This window comes from Delphinapterus leucas, chromosome 1 (assembly GCF_059928025.1).
Source record: "Delphinapterus leucas isolate spDelLeu-1000000601 "Yukka" chromosome 1, BTC_Dleu_Yukka2, whole genome shotgun sequence".
NCBI classification, from domain to species: domain Eukaryota; kingdom Metazoa; phylum Chordata; class Mammalia; order Artiodactyla; family Monodontidae; genus Delphinapterus; species Delphinapterus leucas.
Genome location: NC_143129.1, coordinates 114,110,027 through 114,130,285, shown reverse-complemented (window position 1 = coordinate 114,130,285; position 20,259 = coordinate 114,110,027). Strand labels below are relative to the sequence as shown.

General features: G+C 37.0%; 1 protein-coding gene and 1 long non-coding RNA gene across 6 annotated transcripts in view; one reads left to right on the top strand and one right to left on the bottom strand.

The window, feature by feature from the left end:
* The window catches only part of HS2ST1 (heparan sulfate 2-O-sulfotransferase 1), a 227,372-nt gene that overhangs the window by 139,201 nt on the left and 67,912 nt on the right, over positions 1–20,259 (top strand). For all 5 annotated transcript variants that reach the window (XR_016394809.1, XR_016394808.1, XM_022580914.3 and 2 more), the window contains one exon: positions 12,698–12,936. Coding sequence is in view for 3 of the 5 variants with exons in the window: in XM_022580914.3 (XP_022436622.1) it covers positions 12,698–12,936 (239 nt within the window). In the remaining 2 variants the exon portion in view is untranslated. The remainder of the gene's footprint in view (positions 1–12,697; positions 12,937–20,259) is intronic.
* LOC149750713 (uncharacterized) overlaps positions 1–20,259 on the bottom strand; it is a 35,578-nt gene that overhangs the window by 13,290 nt on the left and 2,029 nt on the right. Inside the window, exon 2 of the long non-coding RNA XR_016394819.1 lies at positions 1–20,259. This exon is cut by the window's left edge and continues 13,290 nt beyond it. This is a non-coding gene — a long non-coding RNA (uncharacterized LOC149750713).

The window sequence follows — 20,259 nt, the reverse complement described above, 5'->3', positions numbered from 1 at the left end:
ATGCAAGCACAGGGAGATAGCTCGGTGCTTTGTGACCACCTAGAGGGGTGGGATAGGGAGAGTGGGAGGGAGGGAGACTCAAGAAGGAAGAGATATGGAGATATATGTATATGTATATGTATATCTGATTCACTTTGTTATAAAGCAGAAACTAACACGTTATTGTAAAGCAATTATACTCCAATAAAGATGTTAAAAAATAATAAATAAATAAATAAATGCACCATGCCTCTAAGGGTTTTGCTCAAGCTTTCCCCTCTGCCTAGAATGACTTTCTTTTTCTACTCAGAAGATACCTTCTTTCTCAGTCATCTCTATGAGTCCTTTCCTAACTGTCCCATTATGGGACCTCCACTGCATCTTATAAAATTTTATTATAATGCCATGCCACCAAACTCTCCAAGATTAGGCTTATCTCCAGGACATGGTGCAATAACTATAACTTAATAGATTCTCAGTAAGTGTTTATGGAATTAGTTAATGAATCCAGTGTGAAGAACTTCACTATAAATTATCACAACGTTCTCATTACTTAAAGCTACATAGTACAGTATGAATCTGCTCATTATTTGAATTTTTGCTGTAATCATAAGAGATATATTCTTTGTCTTTCTCAAGGTAAACAAGATATACCTGTGTGTCACTGAATAAGACAGGATTATGGGAAGAGTATGTAAGCATTCCACTCCCTGTTCTTGCTTAATTGTCACTGGCCTGCTTCTGTCTTTATTTCTGCTCTTTCCTACATTGTTAGAGGCTAGGTGGAGAGAATCTTTCAAAACAATCTATACGCTAGCAGAGAAATTGATATCATAGCTTTACAGAATTTACCTAGTGGTAACTGACCCCAGAGGTCCTGTGGCTTCAGCTCTCATCAGTGCAGAAATCCTTTCTACATCATCTTTTGGTGGGTCCTCATGCAGCCTCTAGATGAGTATCTATGTAGAGACTGATAGCTTACCTCCCCCTAAACTGCATATATCTTTTCTTCGCACTACTAATTATTTAAAAGCCCATTCTCTCTTGAGCCATAGTCTATCTTGTCTTCTGGAGTAATTCTGTAGAAAGGGTGCCTTCTTTTCACAATAACTTTTCAAATATTTCAAGATAACTTTTAGTACTTTTATGGAATTTCTCCTCTAGCTAAGTGCACTCACTGGGTTTTTTAAAGCAGTTCTTTGTGTGGCATGGTCCATCCAGCTCATTCCCATTCTGAATGTATTCTGTGTGTATGCCAGAAATGATACATAATATTCCCTGTGTGACAAATATAGATTTCCTAGGAACTGTGCCTTCCAGTGGTTTAAAACAGTAATTACTATGTTTTGGTTAGGAATATACATTTTGGTATCAGATTGACGATTTGGATTCTGACTTTGTTCCTAAAAACTCTGTAACTAATCTGAGTCTACATTTCCATATTATTACCTTAAGGTAATAGGTATAGGTATAGGTAATAGGTATAGGGTTACTCTGGGAATTAAATGAAATAATATATTTCATTTAATAAGCATTGCTTCTGGCCCATAATAAAGGCTCAATAAGTGGAACAGTTATTACTATGGTAATTATATGCTTATCAGTATAGCTACAATTGTCATAGATTTTTTTAGCTGTTTCACACTACTGTTGTTAAATAATTTTATAATCAAATTATACTAGTGTATTTGTTATTTATCAGCTTAGTCACTCTGCAGGCTTTCATGGCTTCCCCAATGACCCATCTCCATATTTTGAAACCCAGCCCCATCTTTTCAAGGCTCAGTTTATCCAGTGTATCTTTCTCCATAAGTTTTTTACCCCAATTCTTGGTTTCAAAAGTGTTTTGTTCTCTGTTATGGCATTTATTACAATGGCATTTGTTTGATTTTGTATAAGATGGAAATTTAAAATATGAATAGATTACTTGAGAAGTATGTATTGATAAAAAAGGTGTGAGGGATGTTTTGAGATGTCTTATCTTGGTAAAGCCTGAGACAAGGGAAACGTATATTGGTTGGAATCCCCATTTTCTATCAGAGTATTCATTTTAAGTGATTGAGACATGTAAAGAATGAAGTCTTAAAGTCAGCTCACGTATGATTTTTAACTATAATGTTCTGTATTTTAAAAACAGGTCCTTGCAAAAAAAAAAAGGTACTTCTATAATATCATCATGCCGTATTTAACTGTGCAGCTCTACTCCTTCCTCATATAGAAGTGGACTAAATCTCAGATGACAAGTATAATGTGGAGCACAGGCTCTGGAGTCAGATTGACCTTGGACAGTATCCTCACCTTAGTATTCAGCTGGTGATCATTTAACTTCTTTGAGACTCAGTTTCCTCATTTAGATGAGAATAATAATAGTGCCTCTTAAGGTTGTTTTAAAAATCAAGACTTGAGGGCTTCCCTGGTGGCGCAGTGGTTGAGAGTCCGCCTGCCGATGCAGGAAACACGGGTTCGTGCCCCGGTCCGGGAAGATCCCACATGCCGCAGAGCGGCTGGGCCCGTGAGCCATGGCCGCTGAGCCTGCGCGTCCAGAGCCTGTGCTCCGCAACGGGAGAGGCCACAGCGGTGAGGGGCCCGCGTACCACAAAAAAAAAAAAAAAAAAAAAAAAAAAAAATCAAGACTTGAGATAATGCATATAAAACGCTGAACACAGAGCATGCATATAATAGATGATACATCTAAAATACACAGAACTCAGTGTTAGCTATTAGCAATATTATTATTTCATATAGCTGATGAATACATTTCTCAGATTGGTAATAAAGGAAGGCTGTTATAAGAATTTCATGTTTTAAAATTTGTGTAATAACTGTACAAAACTGTAATCAAGTTTGAAAAGTATATTAAGTAAAATATAATGCATATTCCTTTAATTTAGTAACCTTAGAAATAAAAAGAAAAGAATTATATTGGTGGTTATTGGATCAATGGGATATTTAACAGCTACTTTAATATTCTTAACCTAATAGATCCTCTTAAGAGCATTAACCAATATATTTTTAGTAATAATTCATTAGTGAGATGAAATTTGGAAAGAAAATTTTATTTCTATTTTGTAATACATTTTCATTAATGTTAATAATCAGTGTATAATTAATGCCCAAACATAATGTATATGTAAAACATGTATCTACAAGGGTCTAGAAAAGTCTTTGCACATGGGGTCACAGGTCTTTTACCTCCTTATATAAGGTTATTCCTAAGTATTTTATTCTTTTCAATGTACTTGTAAGTGGGATTGTTTCTTTAAATTTTTCTTTCTGATAGTTCGTTGTTGTATAGAAATGCAACAGATTTCTGTATATTAATTTTGTATTCTGCAACTTTACTGAATTCATTAATGAGCTCAAGTAGTTTTTTGGTAGCATCTTTAGGATTTTCTATGTATAGTATCATGTCATCTGCAATGAGTGACAGTGTTATTTTTTCCTTTCCAATTTAGATTCATTTTATTTCTTTTTCTTGTCTGGTTGCTGTGGCTAGGACTTTCAACACAATGTTGAATAAAAGTGCAGAGACTGGGCATCCTTGCCTTGTTCCTGTTAGAGGAAATGTTTTCAGCTTTTCACTGTTGCATATGATGTTAGTTTTGGGCTTATCATATATGGCCTTTATTATGTTGAGGTATGTTCCATCTATATCTACTTTCTGGAGAGTTTTTTTAATCATAAATGGATGTTGAATTTTGTCAAAAGCTTTTCCTGCATCTATTGAGATCATCAGATGGTTTTTGTTCTTCAATTTGTTAATGTTGTGTATCACATTAATTGATTTGTGGCTATTGAACCTTCCTTGCATCCCTGATATAAATTCCATTTGATCATGATGTATGATCCTTTTAATGTATTTTTGTATTCAGCTTGCCAATATTTTGTTGAGGATTTTTGCATCTATGTTCATCAGTGATATTGGCCTATAATTTTCTTTTTTTGTGGTATATTTGTCTGGTTTTGGTATCAGGGTGATGTTGGCCTCATAGAATGAGTTTGGAAGCATTCCTTCCTCTGCAGTTTCTTGGGATAGTTTAAGAAGGATAAATGAGGTGGGTCTAGTGGCTAGAGTGGGCTCGCTGGTGGGTGGGGCTGAGTCTCAGGGGATTCTGGGGCTATTGTCTGCCTACTGGTGGGCAGAGCTGGGTTCCTGTGTCTCTGGCTGCAGGGCTCTGGGAGTTCTGGGTCTAGTGCCTGCACACTGGTGTGTGCAGCTGGGTCCTGGGACCTCTGGTGGGTAGGGCCGTGTCCAGGGGCTGCTGTGGGCTCAGGGGTGTTAAGGTACCCTGTCTGCTGGTGGGTGGGGCTGTGTCCCCACCTAGTTAGTTGCTTGGCCTGAGGAGTCCCAGTACTGGTGGGTGGGGGTGGGGGGAGCTGGGTCCTGACATTAATAAGCTAGAGGGAGGATTCCAGAATGGCTCTTATTAACACCAGTGTCCACATGGTAGAACAAGCTCCCAAAAAATGGCTGCCACCAGTGTCTTTGCCCCAGGGTGATCTCCAGTTGCCTCCTGTCTCTCTGGGAGACTCTCCAAGATCAGCAGGTGGGTCTGACCCAGGTTCCTTTCAATTTACTGCTTCTGCCCTGGGTCCCGGAGCAGGTGAGATTTTGTATGTGTCCTTTCAGAGTGGAGTCTCTATTTCCCACAGTCCTCTGGGTCTCCGGAAAGTAAGCACCACTGGTCTTAAAAACCAGATACTCTGGGGGCTCATCTTCCTGGTACAGGAACCCTGGGCTGCAAAGCCCATTGTGGGGCTCAGACCCCTCATTCCTTGGGGATAACCTCTGCAGTTGTAATAATTCTCCCATTTGTGGGTCACCCAACCCAAGGGTATGGGCCTTGACTATACCACAACTCCACCTCTCCTGTCCATCTCATTTTGGTTCCTTCTTTATACCTTTAGTTGTAGAAGATCTTTTCTGGTAGGTTCCGGTCTTTTTCATCAATAGTTGTTCTGTAAATAGTTGTAATTTGGATGGGCTCATGAGGGGAGGTAAGCTCAGGGTCTTTGTACTCTGCCATCTTGGGAATTCCTCTTGCTTTATTTTCATTTTCATTCACTTCAATGTATTTTTTAATTTCCCTTGACACTTCTTTTGTTTTCTGTTTTTCTCTTTTCTTTTTTCTGCATTCCTGTGAATTACTTTTATATTTATTAAAAATTACCTTTTGATTTATCCATAGTGTTTTTGAGTTTAATGTCTTTGTATAGCTTTTTTTATGGTTGCTTTATGTATTACATCATATAAATATCACTTGTCACAGTTTACTGGTGTCATCAGTTTACCAATTCAAGTAAAGTACAGAAACTTTACTTTCATTTACATCCCATTACTATCTGCCACTTACGGTATAATTGTATTAAATATTTACTCTGCATACATTTAAAATCATATCACATCATGTTATAATTTTTGCTTTGTCTGTCAAACATATTTTTGAAAACTTGAAGGGAAGGAAAGTTTATTGTATTTACCCATGTGTTTATTCTTTTTTTTTTTTTCTGGTGTTTTAAGATTTCTTCTTTTGTCTTTTTTTTTTTTTTTTTTTTTTTTCTGTCTAGAGAACTTCCTTTAATCAATCTTAGGGTAGATCTAGTGGCAGTAAATTACTATAGCTTTCTTTTGTATAAGAATATCTTATTTTCCCCTTCATTCTTGAAGGTGATTTTCTTTGGGTATAGGATTCTTTTATTTCACCACTTGAAAAACGTTGTGCCACTTCGTTCTGGCTCCATGACTTCTGATGAGAAATCTGCTGTTATTCCAGTTTTTTCTATAGTAGGCTTCATTTTCTCTGGCTGATTTCAAGATTTTTTCTTTATTTTTCGTTTTCAGAAGCTTAATTATGATGTATCTTGCCATGGATGTCTTTGGTTTATGTCATTTGGAGTTTGTTCAGAATCTTAAATCTTTATGTCTCTTGTCAAATGTCAAGTTTGCAGCCACGATTTCTTTGAGAACTCTTTCAGCCCTGCTTTCTTTCCCCTTTCCTTCCAAGACTCTGTGACACCAATGTTAGATCCTTTGTTATATCCCACAGTTCCCCAAGGCTCTGTTGCTTTTTTTCCTCCCGGTATATTCTCTCTTTGTTATTCTGATTGGGTAATTTCTTTTATTCCATGTTCCAGTTCACTAAGTTTCTCTCCTTCCTTTCCATTCTACTATTGATCCTATTCACTGAGCTTTTCATCTTGATTATTTTGTTTTTGAGTTCTAAAATTTCTGTTTAGCTCTTCTTTATGTATTCTATTTCATTAATGAGCTTATTTGCTGAGGGTTTCTATTTTTTCATTTGGCTCAAGCTTATTTGTAATTGTTCATGAAAGCATTTTTATCATGACTGCTTTAAATCTTTGATAATTCTAACATCTCTGTATCCTTGATATTGTCATTTCTTGATTATCTCTATTCATTGAGTTTGAGATCCTCTTGGATCTTGATATGTTGAGTACAGTTTGATTGAAACCTGGATGTTTTTATATTATGTTGTGAGACTCTGGATCTTTTTTTTCTTTTAAATTGAATGAAAGATTCTTTAAATTCTGTAGTGCTTTATGGTTTTCAAAAGTTTCACACACATGATTTCATATAATCCCATAAGAACTCTTTTTTCCCCCTTACCCCTATATTGCCCGTCCCCCTTTCCCTCTCTCCACTGGTAACCACTAGTTTGTTCTCTATATCTGTGGAGACCCTGAATTTTATTTAAACCTTCTGTTCTAGTTGACTTTTTCCAGTACTGCTCTGGCAAGGGAAGGGGTGCTGCTTTGTTACTGCCAAGTGGTGATAGAAGTCCAGGTTCCCTTGTTGGCCTCCATCAACACCTGGTGAGCTCATTGTTACCGCTAGGCAGGCATGAGAGTGGCCTCCTTATGCTGGGGGATGGTGAAAGTCCTGATTCTCCACTAGGTCTCCTCTGACACCACCAAGTGGGGAGGGGTGGGGGCCTCTCATCACTGCCATGTGGAGGCAGGCTTTCTGATTCCTTGCTTGGTCTTCCCTGACACTGCAGACGTGCCTTGTTACCCGCTGCCTGGGATGAAAGTCCTGGCTCCCTACTTGGTCTTCCCTGGCACCACTCCATCAGGGATATTGGGCATCTGATCACACCCTTGTGAGGGTGGAAGTCTAGGCTACCCACTGGGCCAGTGCAAATGGAAGTGGGACCACAGTCTTTTTCTGTGGAGTTTGACTAAAGTAGAGTGATTATTATCTAAAGTTTTCTGACTTACTGTCTCTTGCTGTCTTCTGTCTTATGCTGTCTCTTGGTGCTTTGGCAAGAGAGAGCAGGCTTTTGTTGGGTTTCTTTTTGTCTATGCCTGCTCCTCGGTTGCTCGCTTCTAACTGCTCCAAGTCTGGGATATATGAGGCTAAAGAAAACTTAGGGAACTCACCACTGTGTCATTCTTTGGGCCCCAAGGGCCCTAAGTAGTCTGTTTTCTTCTCTCCAGCTTTTAAGTCTTATGTTTGTCTTATATATAATGTCCAGGGTTTTTAGTTGTACTTCATGGGAGGAATAGCAAAACATAGGTTTACACTATCTTCCTTGAAGTGGAAGGTGCTCTCCACTCCTTTTTATAGGATGATCCACTTAAACATACTTATAAGTTTTAATGATAACACATGCACCCTTGCTGACTGCCTGGAAACCACACAAGAAAGCATTTGCCAGTGTTGGGAGTCCAGCCTTTAGTCATCCATATAGAAATTTATTTTGTTAGTCCCCATGGTAATTGACTTCAAGGAGACTGACTCAGGCTAAAAATATTCATAAGAAAGTGATGGGGCTTCCCTGGTGGCGCAGTGGTTGAGAGTCCGCCTGCCGATGCAGGGGACACGGGTTCGTGCCCAGGTCCGGGAGGATCCCACATGCCGCGGAGCGGCTCGGCCCGTGAGCCATGGCCACTGAGGAGCCTGTGCTCCGCAACAGGAGAGGCCACACAGTGAGAGGCCCGTGTACCGCAAAAAAAAAAAAAAAAAAAAAAAAAAAAAAGTGATGTATATAATCAGACAACCAATTTATTTAATTCATAATGATTACAAAGTGCTACTTCCATGAGGATCAGATAGTGTCTGGCTAGACAGTACATTCACAGTAAGTGGTCCTGCAAAAGGAATCAGTTAACCTTATAATAGCTTTCTTCTGGTGCAACTTTGTTGCTTCCTACTTCTCATTATAAACACAGTTTATGGGGAATAAATTATACTTCAGAACAGTATTTGGGGATTTACACAACTCAGGATTTATCCCTAGAAAGTGCTAAGGATCCACTTTAATTCAGATATTTGATGGCTCCAAGCTCTTAGAGCCCAAATTATCTAGCTCTGCAATAGGCACACTTGCCAGGGAGTCCTATCAGGTCAAGTTTTGTGCCAAGGCACCCTCCCCATAGACATTTTTTCAGTAGATGCTGCCAATTTCCTCGATGATTTCTCTTTGCCTGCAATTCTTACTTGTGAGTAACCTCTTTTTTCAATATACATACTAATGCCTCTAGGCAGTTTACTATCAGGCCTTACTGTCCAAGAGCCATTTCTTTTTTAGAAGTAATTAAACTGGGGTCATGGAGCCCCCTGCTGGTATTTGGGCTCTAAGAGGAAGCCCTGAAATGCACAAGTCAGCTGTACTGGAGACAGGGTCCATAGTTTTCATAATATTCTCAAAGGGGTCTGTGACCCAAATAATCATTATGAGCCACTAATGAATATTTTTGCTCTGTTCTTTTGTACGTATGTAGTGTAAATCTGTTACAAACCACCTTTATTATCTACTGAAATCTTAATATTGTTGTTGTCAACTTCTATGTTTTCTTTATATAATTATAGATAATAAAAATTTGGTCTTTTTTTCTTAATGTTCTTTGCCTTTTATTTATTATTTATTTACCTATTATCTAACTATATATTTTTTACTTTAACATGCAGAAGTTTCAGTATTTGAAAGCAAGGCAATTTACTGGTCTTTACGTTTGCGTTTTTTTTTTTTAAATCCCTATAATCCTAAAATGTTACCCACTATACAGATATACTACACATTTTGAACATTTGTAAAATGTTTATTTTCTGCTGAGACCATTGCACAATTGAGCTTTGGTGGGGGCAGAAGATTATATTCATGGGTCCTTTAATTTGTACAGAATACAAAACATTTCTCTAAATTATTTAATACGTTGAACATTTATTTAAATGTTCAAAGAGAAAAGGTGTTTCCCCAAATAATGACCTTAATGTTAAAAAAAAAACTAGTCAAAGAATATGTTGCAATTAAAAAAAAAATCTTTTCTCCAGTTATTTTTCTTTTTTCTGTAGTCTAATATTTACATCTTGTGACTTTAATCCTTTGTAAGACTTAGGTTGGTGTATTTAATGCAGTGCTTTATACTTAGCTTGATCATTATGTTCTTTCAATAAATAAGCCTTTAATGCCCTGTCAATGCAGAAATAGGTAATTATTGCTATTATGAATGGCCTTTTAAAAGACTTGTGTTTGTTGGTAATCTGCCATGTGGAAAGGTCACTGAACTGAGATGTATGCCACCTTCAATAGGAGCCTAGAAGAACTAGAATTGCCATGAAGTTCAGTGTCCATCTTCAGTGTTTGGAATATTAGTGCCAGTTGTGCTTGGCCTGCCTGTAATATCGTGACTCAGATTGCACTCCATGTTATTTGCAGGCTGTACATTTTGTGGTAGTTCTGAAATAACTTGCATAGCAGATTCTCTATAATTCACTACTCAAACATGAAAAAAGCATTACTTCAAAATGCATCTTTAGTATTTTAAATATGCTGCCTGCATTATCTAAGTGTACTCCAAATGTGCTGTAACTAATAAAGCTTCCCCACTGATTTAAGAGAGTCTCAGAAATTATACTAACTAGGTGCAGAGCTTCTTTGATTAAAAAAAAAAAAAAAAAAGGAACTATTGAGTACTTACTAAGTAAAGAAAATGGCCATATTGCAAACATCCTTACTGGTTTTAAGTATTGTCACAGGAGAAAAGAGATAGTAGTTCACCATCACCAGTAGTTACTGTTATTTTTCAACTAAGTGAGATTTGATTTTATAGACTAATATTACTAGCAAAAAGTATCTTAATATTCCACACTATTTTTATCTTTTTATGTAGTTTTAGGCATAACACTACATTAGTAATTATCTTGTTTGCTTAAGCAAAGTAAAAACATTTGAAAAATAGAAAATGCATGTAAATGTATTATTTGAATGAGGAAAGTAGTTACCTGAATTTGCATCTTTTCATAATTTAAGAGATGTTTTAAAATTGTGTGAAATATACAGTTCATATGCTTTAATACACATAGTGAACCAAAAACAATGATTAATTTTAAAAACATGCTAGTTTCATGCTCCAGCTAGAGTTTTAGCACCTTAAAAAATAAAAAAATCCATAGACTAAATAATAACTTCTTTTAAAAAAATAACAAAATCTGTTTCTTTTCCAAATGCTTGATTTCAGAAAAACTAGTGAAAGTAAATTCAGCATTGTTGGTTGTTGGTGTAGCCATTAAAAGTAAAGGTAATTTCATGTATATCTGGCCTGCTGTAGGAAACCTCTCACACTTCTGTCAGCCCTTAAATGACAACAGTACTGTTTTATTTCCCTTAGTAGAAAAAGGAGGGTGTGTGGACATAATAATACCATAATAGTTTTGGACTGTGGTGATAGTTTGAGGTTGTTTGGAAGATAAAATTCCTTTAAAATTATTGAATATAATATGCTTAGGCTCTCCATAAATACATGTTGAATTTAATGAGACAGCTTCCACATCCTATGGAGATGCTTGAGCATCATACATTACCTTGATTATAGATTCATTTGCAAAGTACTGTCAGTTTGAAAAATATTATGCTTTCTAAACATGTGGTATATGTTTCTTAAAAGTCTGTCCAGATTTCTTTTTCTTTCTATTTATTCTTAGTGTTTTTCTATGCATTGTCTTTTTTTTCTTGGCCCTTAAATGTTGGTATTTCCTAAGATTCTGTTCTAAGATTACTGTCTCTTTCCATGCTATGTATTCTACATTATCTAGGTAGTTTCATCCATTCCTATGGTTTTTCCAGATGTTTTTCTTCTGCATGAACCTTTATTCTCAGCACTTGACCTATGAGCCCAATTATCTTTATCTCCTGTGTGTCCCGGACAGTATGTTCAACATTAAGCTCATCTCTTTTTCTCCACATTCCCAACTAACTCTCCCCCATGAAAATGGATACACTTGTATGCATATATGTGCTTCTCTTCCTGCTTTGGAAAGCACACTGCTAGTAAGCAGCAGGCCTGAAACTTTAATTCAAGTCTTCTGAATGTGAATCCTCAGCTCAGAGCATACTGTATTAACATAGTGGCCATATCTTCTGAACCAAAATTTAATATGCGTAGTCAGACAATATTTGAAGCCTGAACTTGTTCTTGTAATTATACCACATTGCTTTTTCATGTCACTTTACTAAATTGTCGCCAGTATGGTAGGTAGATGCTAACACAAATATAATGTAAAATTGCAATTATGTATGAGATGTGCAGTATGAGGTATGTACACATACTTTGTGTGTGTGTGTGTGTGTGTGTGTGTGTGTGTGTGTGTGATTTGACCTAGTTAGGGAGATTAGATGTTGCTTCCCTTGCAAGTGATGATTAAATTCAATGTGAAGTTTGAGGAGTTCACTAGGTATGGTCGAGGTTGAGGGCGAATGGATGAGAGTTCAAGGCAGGTAAGATAGCTTGCACAGAGATCTGGTGGTAGGAGGGTGCATGCTGTGTGTGAACAGTTGTCTTTGTGCAAAGTAACTTGCAATCTTGTTATATTTTCCCCCTCATTTCTTCCCCTTTTCTTTCTTTATTTGAAGCTGAAGATTTCGAAAGCAAAATGTTACTGCTTTTCAAACTGCTTGGTGGACAGTGATTTGAATTAGAGGAACCATGGAATTTAAGGAATAAACATAACCAGGACTTATGTGTAATGTAATACCAAAAAGAAAAAGGTTTTATTATGGTGTCGTTTCATTTATAATCACTGCCCTGCTACATTTTGATAAAGCAGGCGATAACTACATCCTAAGTAATAAATTTCAAAATCATTGCCTAAATTATAAGTAATTTATTTTCTAAGTGTATTTTTTACTGTGAAGTTTAGTATTCTATTCAGTCTGTCTTTATGTGTTTGAAACTTAGTTCAGGCTGTAGAAATTCTATTGGAATGAAAAGTGTCTTTTGAACTACACTGAAGAACTCTCTGGTCTGTGGAGTTCTAAACTTGATGACTTTATTCTTTCATTCTTCCTATGCATATGTATTATCCTTCAGAGGTAATTCTGAACTTTTGGCCCTCAAAACATTTTTTCAGCTGCTCTTAACCCAGTTCTTGAATAGGAAAACTATGTCCCAGGACTAGGAAATTATTTTCAGTGTTTACAACTTCCTTATAGTGTCTTTTTTTGTTTGTTTGTTTTTGCGGTACGCAGGCCTCTCACCGCTGTGGCCCCTCCCATTGCGGAGCACAGGCTCCAGACGCACAGGCTCAGCGGCCACGGGCCAAGGGGCCAGCCGCTCCGCGGCACGTGGGATCCTCCCGGACCGGGGCACGAACCCGCGTCCCCTGCATCGGCAGGCGGGCTCTCAACCACTGCGCCACCAGGGAAGCCCCCTTATAGTGTCTTTTAATACTAAGTTCATAATCTGTTTTTCTTTGCAGAAAGGGCTATTGCAAGACATGAAGTTCGAGAGATTGAGCAGCGACATACGATGGATGGCCCTCGGCAAGATGCAGCTTTAGATGAGGAAGAAGACATGGTGATCATTTATAACAGAGTCCCCAAAACTGCAAGCACCTCTTTTACCAATATTGCCTATGACCTATGTGCAAAGAATAAATACCATGTTCTTCACATCAACACTACCAAAAATAATCCAGTAATGTCACTGCAAGATCAGGTAAATACCACGTAGGGGATGCATAATGTTTTCTGACACTTCCTAACTCAAATTTTGTATCTCAAGGAGATAAAGCATTTTAAGGGATATATATGCTGAGCCCCGTGGATTGTAAGTTTCTTGGGGGAAAGGACCAACCGAACTTACCTATAATTTTACATTCTTCACATTCTTGAATTTTTGAAGAGAATATTGATGCTCTTCAGTATGGTATCCTTTTAAAAATGTGAAATATTTTTAGCAGATGCCCTGCAATAAAAATAATTATATTGTCTCCACTTATGATTGAGAAATCTTTATTTGATGAATACCTATATTCTGTATGGTTCAGTTTTGTGACTAGACTCCTGCATTTCATCTTATCTTTACTATAATTTTTGTAAGTATTAGCTATAAACTCCTGACAAACAGGGATTGCGGCTTATAATTTTAACATAATCTTGCCTTTCAGGTTGTTAAGAATCTTTAGATAAACAGGTAGATAGATAATTTTATGAAATGGTTTTAAGAAAAGTGGAGCAAGTTATCATGAAATGAAATTGACTCCCCTCTTTAGCAATAGTTTCAGATATTTTCTTCACACCTGGAGTTCTGACTATAATTATAAAGTTCTCTCTACAAATACTGAAGGGAATGGGAATTGGGCCCCATGAGACGAAAAGATAATATTTGAAAATACTATGTAGGATCAAATACCTTATTGAGGTAACTTATTAGAAAGGTATTTGTGATAGTCATATAGTTAGAATGTGTTTATCTGTTTGACTGAAGATAGCTGAACCTGTTTTACTGTCACAGAATTGATTGTTATCCCACAATTTAGCATACCTATAATCCTCACACTGAAACAAGAGAATAACATTGATACACAAGGTTAGGATCACTTTCTTGCTAGAGGGCTATTTGTAAAGGCTAATTGTATATGGCATATCATCTGCCCATGTAATTCTTGGCTCTCTGAATTATCCCTAATTACTCTTTTTTTATAAAACCAAAAATCTACATTCATCAGCCAAATCAAATAACTCTTCTGTAAATGAGAAGAAACATGAGCTTATTTAGCTAAGTGGGTCATAAAAACTATTCATTATGTAATATTGTATATCTCAAGGGCAAGTATCTTAAATCATCAGGTTTTATACAGTGTGTAGTAGATTTTAAGTGTATTTGCATGATTGCTTTTCAGAATATATCTTGGTTTAAAAGGAACATTTCTTAGCACTCACATAATAATTTTAGATTTCTTCAGTAGTATTGTTTAGAAAAATAAAGTCAGCTTGTTTGTTCAGATTTTTAGAATTTGTGTCCAGATTTTCTGTCCAGCATTACAAAGTTGTCTGGCAGCTATGAGATTTCTGAAAATGACGTTGACCTTTTTTTTTTTTTCCTCATGAAATATAAATCTACAGAAGCTCACCACATAAGACATTTATAGGCATCATGTAGTGGTACATTTCCCCGGTTGCATTTGGATGAGATAAAACTTCTGTGTTTCTTTCAATAGCTTGTCGTGTGTGTTTGTGTGTGTGTGTGTGTGTGTGTGTAAATATATGCAGCAAAAGAGAAGCGTAAACACTGTCTTAAAGGCAACTGGATTACATAATGAACAACACTTAAAACATGTTTGGGCGGAGTAGAAGAATAGTCTTAATCACTAGCTGGCATACTTCAAAATGTCAGCTGGTAGTTTAACACCTGGTCTTAATTAGGAATAGCTTATATACCAAATGTTCTCTAATATACCATATCTAAATTACTTACTGGTGTCTTGTTCTGTGTAGAAGCAGTTCTTCAAACAAGTCATAGGTATCGCTTCCCTTCCCTTTGCATGACATATTAGATAGTGTTTTAATTTCACTTTCACTCTAGTAAGCTTCATTTAGATGTGAAGTTTTGAATTACTAGATGCCTTGAAAATAATTTAAAAAATATCCCCTGAACCCCATCTTGTATAACACACTTGATTTTAATACCATATTTTTATTGTCCTTGTGAACTGTTCTCAACTGCCCTATTATTTATATAGGAATTAATAAATGACCTATTTTGCTCTTCTTTCTTCTCTGAGAAATAGTTTCTAATCAGTGTCTAACTCAAGTGAGACTTAAAAGATGAGATTTTTATTAAATCTGCTGTTGTCCCATTCTTCCATTTAAAGCCCAGTTTACTCATAAAAATATTTTGGGATGTAATAGGTGGTTACACCCTTTATTCCTTCACCTTCCAGCCTCAGCAGTCCAGTCTGCTTAATATCTATCTGCCTTTAGCCCCAGCTCTTTCCTAGATGTATTTTTGTACTGGGGACTGTGCTAAACTGTTTACATGCTTAATTATTTCTCACAAAAATTTTAGAGGCAAAGCCCAAATGTTTCTAGTGTGGTATAAAAGTATTCAATGTGTAACAGTTATGGGTATTCTTAGAAACAGTTCTCAACTCTGCTTGCAAGTTTTCATTTATTTATTGCGTATGTAATGTATACAGAGATTATTCTACATTCTTTGAGGAATTACCAAAGAAATAAAAAGCAAGGCTGTGTCTTTCAAGGAGCTTATTTATAATTTACTACGGAATGTAAAACATAATCGCAGGAACTATGAGGACTATTCAAAGACAACATCAGTTTATGGTGTTCTCACCAAAATGTTTAACCTGGACCTCATCTTGAGAAAACAGGCAAATCCATATTGTAGAACATTCTCTAGAACAACTGTCCTGAACTCATCTAAAGTGTCAATGTTATGACAACCAAAAAAAAGGGGTGGGGGGAGATGGACTAGAGGAGACTAAAGAGACATGAAAACCAAATGTATTTTGTGACCCATGATTGGATCCTTGATCAAAAACGTCTGCTACTTCGATTCAGAAACAAATAAGTGTGCGTGTGCACAGAGAAAAAGGGGGAAAGAAGAAGATAAACAGAAGTGACAAAACGTTAACAGTTACCCTTGGTGAAGAGTGTACAGATGTTGACCACTATTCTTTCAACTTTTCCGTAGTTTAGGAATTTTTCAAAATTAAGAAGTTTGAGGAACAGTTAGAACAAGGAGATTAGAAGATAAACATTTGAGAATATAAGGCATGAGAAGACTAAGTGATAAGAATGAGGTGGACTCAGTCATGAAAGTTATATTTTTGAGATTTGGGCTTTACTCCGTTAATAGACAGGAATTGGCAGGAGACAGGTAATCAGCTCTTCTAGTTGGAAAATGAAGTTTACTCTGCTATCACAAAATATCTCTGTAATACAGAACATCTTGTCTTTAAAGTAACTATGCCAAATAGGTGAAGTGGCAGCATCTTTTATGATCTTTCTTAATTCTTTTCTGCTCTCACATATTTAGGTCTGATCATATTTAAGATCTTTCTAAGAAACTGGAAGTATCCAGAATTTGCATTCTCTGTAGAACAGTGTAGTAATTTTTTTTTTCTTTTTAACTTACTGTTAAACCAACTTCTGGTCATTTGCAGTAGCGCATATGGTTTGATATTAGTTGCAGATACTGATTTTTCAGAACAACTCTTTAGATGAATGCCTCTCAACCTATAATGTGTATACTGAACACCAGTTAAAATACAGATTCCTATTCAGAAGGACTAAGATAAAGCCTGATATTCTGAATCTCTAAAAGGCTTCCTGTTAATGCCGAAACTGATGCTTCTGGTCCTTGAACCAAAGTTTGAGTAGCAAAGATCTAGAATAGGATTCTCAGTGAAGTGATGGGAAGATGCATATTATAATCTTCACAGGATGGTGAGTTACTTATCTTTAGATTCGTATTCCTACCTCCACAAGAAAATCCAAATTCCTTATCTAGGCCAACAGGTCCTTCTTAATCAAGCCCTTGTCCATGGTTCCTCGCTTCAACCTCTCATTTACTAGCCACACTGGCCTTTTGGTTCTCTGAATGCACCAAGCCTTTCCTGCTTCAAGGCCACTATACTTATTTCCTCTTAGAACGCACTTCTGGCTTCTCACAATTGGCTTCGTGTTATCCATTTAAGGTTTCAGCTTAATGACCTCTTCATAGCAAAACCTTACTTGGCCATCCTATATATTAAATACCTCTTCCAACGTACTGTGTACCATCATTCTTTCAATATCTTTCCTATTACTTATTGATTTATTTGTTTACTGTCTTTTTCTCTATTATAATTTAAGCTCCTTAAGGGCAGGAACCTTGCCTTGTTCACCTTGTATCCCTGTGCTTAGAACCGTGCCTGAGACATAGTAGATACATAAATTTTTTGTTGAATGAATGAATGAACAAATGAACCCATTTAGATTCTGAAGGCAGTTCTTAGCTGAGCATGATGCCGTGATGATAACTGCTGGCAGAGGTAGCCCCTCTGATTGATAGCAGTATGAGCATGACCTCTCCTTACCTCAGGTGATTTGGGACACATACGCCCCCTCCCACAAAAAAAAAAAAGTGATTGAACAATACAGTTCTGAATTTCAGTGAAGATAGTATATTATGTTCTATTGCTGCTGAACCTTTCTTATATTTTATCCAACCATTCCTCAGTTTTTCTCTTTGTGTAGAAAACTTTCTGTCTAATGTAGTCTCATAAAACTACCCACAGCTGTACAATGAATGTTTACTTTAAGTATATGCATGAGTAGGAGGTTGGTATGTATAATTACCCAAGTTAATAGCAGTGTTCACTCAATAGGTAGTAATTACAAAGTTGGAATTTGGCCAGGGTGTTCGGGATGACATTCCTACTCTTAGATAATGAAAACAAGTTCTTTTGTGATCACAGATAATCATAATGTTGAGATTAATCTCATTAAGAATATAAGTCTAGATAGTGTTAGTGCAATGGTGCTTTCTCAGCTTTTCTTACAGCACTGGTTCAGGTCTGGTTCGACTAGCAAATAAATCACAACACCACTCCCTACGTTGTTGCTTGTGTTTTCCCTAAAGGCATCTTGTGATTACTTGCTAGCCTGACTCTGCTTGAGTTATAAAATCTGACAAAAATCACAGTTTAGAATCTGCTCCAGGCTAGCCATAAAAACATCTCTCTTCCTGTACTATATCTAACTACTACTTCTGAAACATCTTCTTGATAGCCTTTTGCAATCAGAGTATGGAAATTCTCTTTGGGTAAGGTCACTATGGTGACTTTATTTCTTTTCCCCAAGAGTTTTCGGTGTCTTCAGACTCAACCTCATTTGATACTACTAGCTTTGTTCCTTTTTGCCTCTCACTTTATCGTTCATTAGTGCCAAGTATCATAGTCAGTAAGAATCTATAAAATGAACTGAGTAAAAGCTTGCTCACCTGACCTGCATTTTCCCCTACTCCTCTCTATTCCAGAGCTTTATCTCAAGGTCTTGGGCAGAATGCGCCACTGTAGAGGAAAACCAGAAGAAACACGGAGAGACAAGTGGTACAGAAGAGGCGAGAAGGCAGAAAATGACAGGGCAGGAGCTGCAGCTAGACTGGTGAAAGGGAACAAGTGAAGATGAAGAGAGAGGAGGGTAGGGAAAACTCTGGAGAACTAAGAGGATAGATATTAAACATGGCTAAAAGGAGAAGTGGCTAAATTAATACTTTGAAAGGAAAATGTTAAAAAAATACTGTTCTTCAAAGAGGATTAATTAGATCGTTATGTCCTTGCAGATCACTTTTGAAGAGGAGATTAGGATGGTGTAGAATTTCAGTTGTATGTAAGTGACACTTCTAAATGCTCAGACCATTGTCCAGATTCGTGTGAACCACCACTTTAACCTTATTGACAACATTTGTTTGCTTAGCACTTTTTTCTTTCCTGTGAAGTAAATCTCAGCTCAGCATCTTTTGATTTATTGCAAATTGTAAATCAGCCACAGCTTTATTAATGAGACTTCAGCAGATTGCCTGAGTTAAATGTTGATGAGATGAAAGAAAAAACATACATATACATATACATTAAGTACGTAGCCTTCAGTATTCTCTTAGCTGGAGATTAGAGAAAGATTCTGTGGGTTTTGGAGACTTAGCAATAATATAGTGTAGAGAATTTAAACGCAATAATAACCCACCTGAATTTATGTCAGAATTAATCTAGTAAAATAAAATTCAAAGTCCTACAGAGGCATTTAGTCTGGGTCTCTTAGTTTTGACCAGCAGTGTTCAACCCCTGAGGTTACCCAAGATAATAAAAAGGCAAGAGTAAGTCAGCGGCCATTGTTGAAAAAGGGTTATTCAGTATGAGCAATATGGGAGTAGTGAGCAGGGCGGATTGGAAGTTGAGATTATAATGAATGTAATGAGGAAAATAAACAATTGAGAGAGATATATCAACAGAGCTTTGAGATCTTAGAGGTTGAGGAGTTTTGAATGACTGGATCTCAGGGGTTTTCCTGAGCAGTGCATAAAGCCTGAAACTCTCAGTGTCCAAGTTTGTTGATCAGAATTATAGTACAAACGGTATCTGTCTGCTCTTCTTTCAAATCCTTCTGGCTCCCCCCTCCCTTGTTTAAATTGGACAATAATAGATTAAAGAAATTAGCCAGTGGTATAGAAGGATGATTGGACCAAAATCTGAGGTATACGGTTCTTGGGCTTCAGTTTCTTTATCTGTAAAATAACGAGTACAGGATATCCTTGGCCCTTTCACCTCTAAAATGCTGATTCTATAAACAAGAGAGTTTGAGTTTGGTGACAGCAGTAGAAGATTCATGCCTTGTTCTGTTCTGTTCCCTGAGTCCACCTGGAGGCATAACCCTTTTACTTATTTTGTTACTTTTTATACTGTGTTTCTTGGCATGCTTTGGTTCTGACGTGCTTCCGGCATCACTGTGTGTGGGTAGATGGAGAAGACTGAGTACCAGGGTCATTCTGCTCCCATCCCCCATTCTTTTTTATATATTGTGGTAGCTTATAAGATATTCTTTAAAAAATTGTTCTATTTCAGTATACTTTTTTCCATATCACAAAAGCAGTGACTATGAGAATATATCCTTGCTAAAGAGCTTCTGTAGACCTCAGGCCTCCTTTGCAGGTGCTGCGGAAACAAGCTTCACGTTGATAAAATCAAGAGCTAGGTCCTGGGCCCACACACGCTAAAGTCGTGTTCCTTGGTGTGGCCCATTGACCTGGCCATCACGTGGAAACTTGTTAGAAGTCCAGAAACTTGGGCCCCACTCCAGACCTTCTGAATCAGAATCTGTGTTTTAACAAGAGTCCCAGATGATTCATTTGCACGTTGAGTTTGGGAAGCCCGGCAGCAGTCCAGATCTCATCCAGCTTCCTGGGCTCTTCACCTCACATCGAAGGACACATGGCAGATGAAGTGTGTCTTTAGGAGGATTTAGTTTGATCTTGACTGTT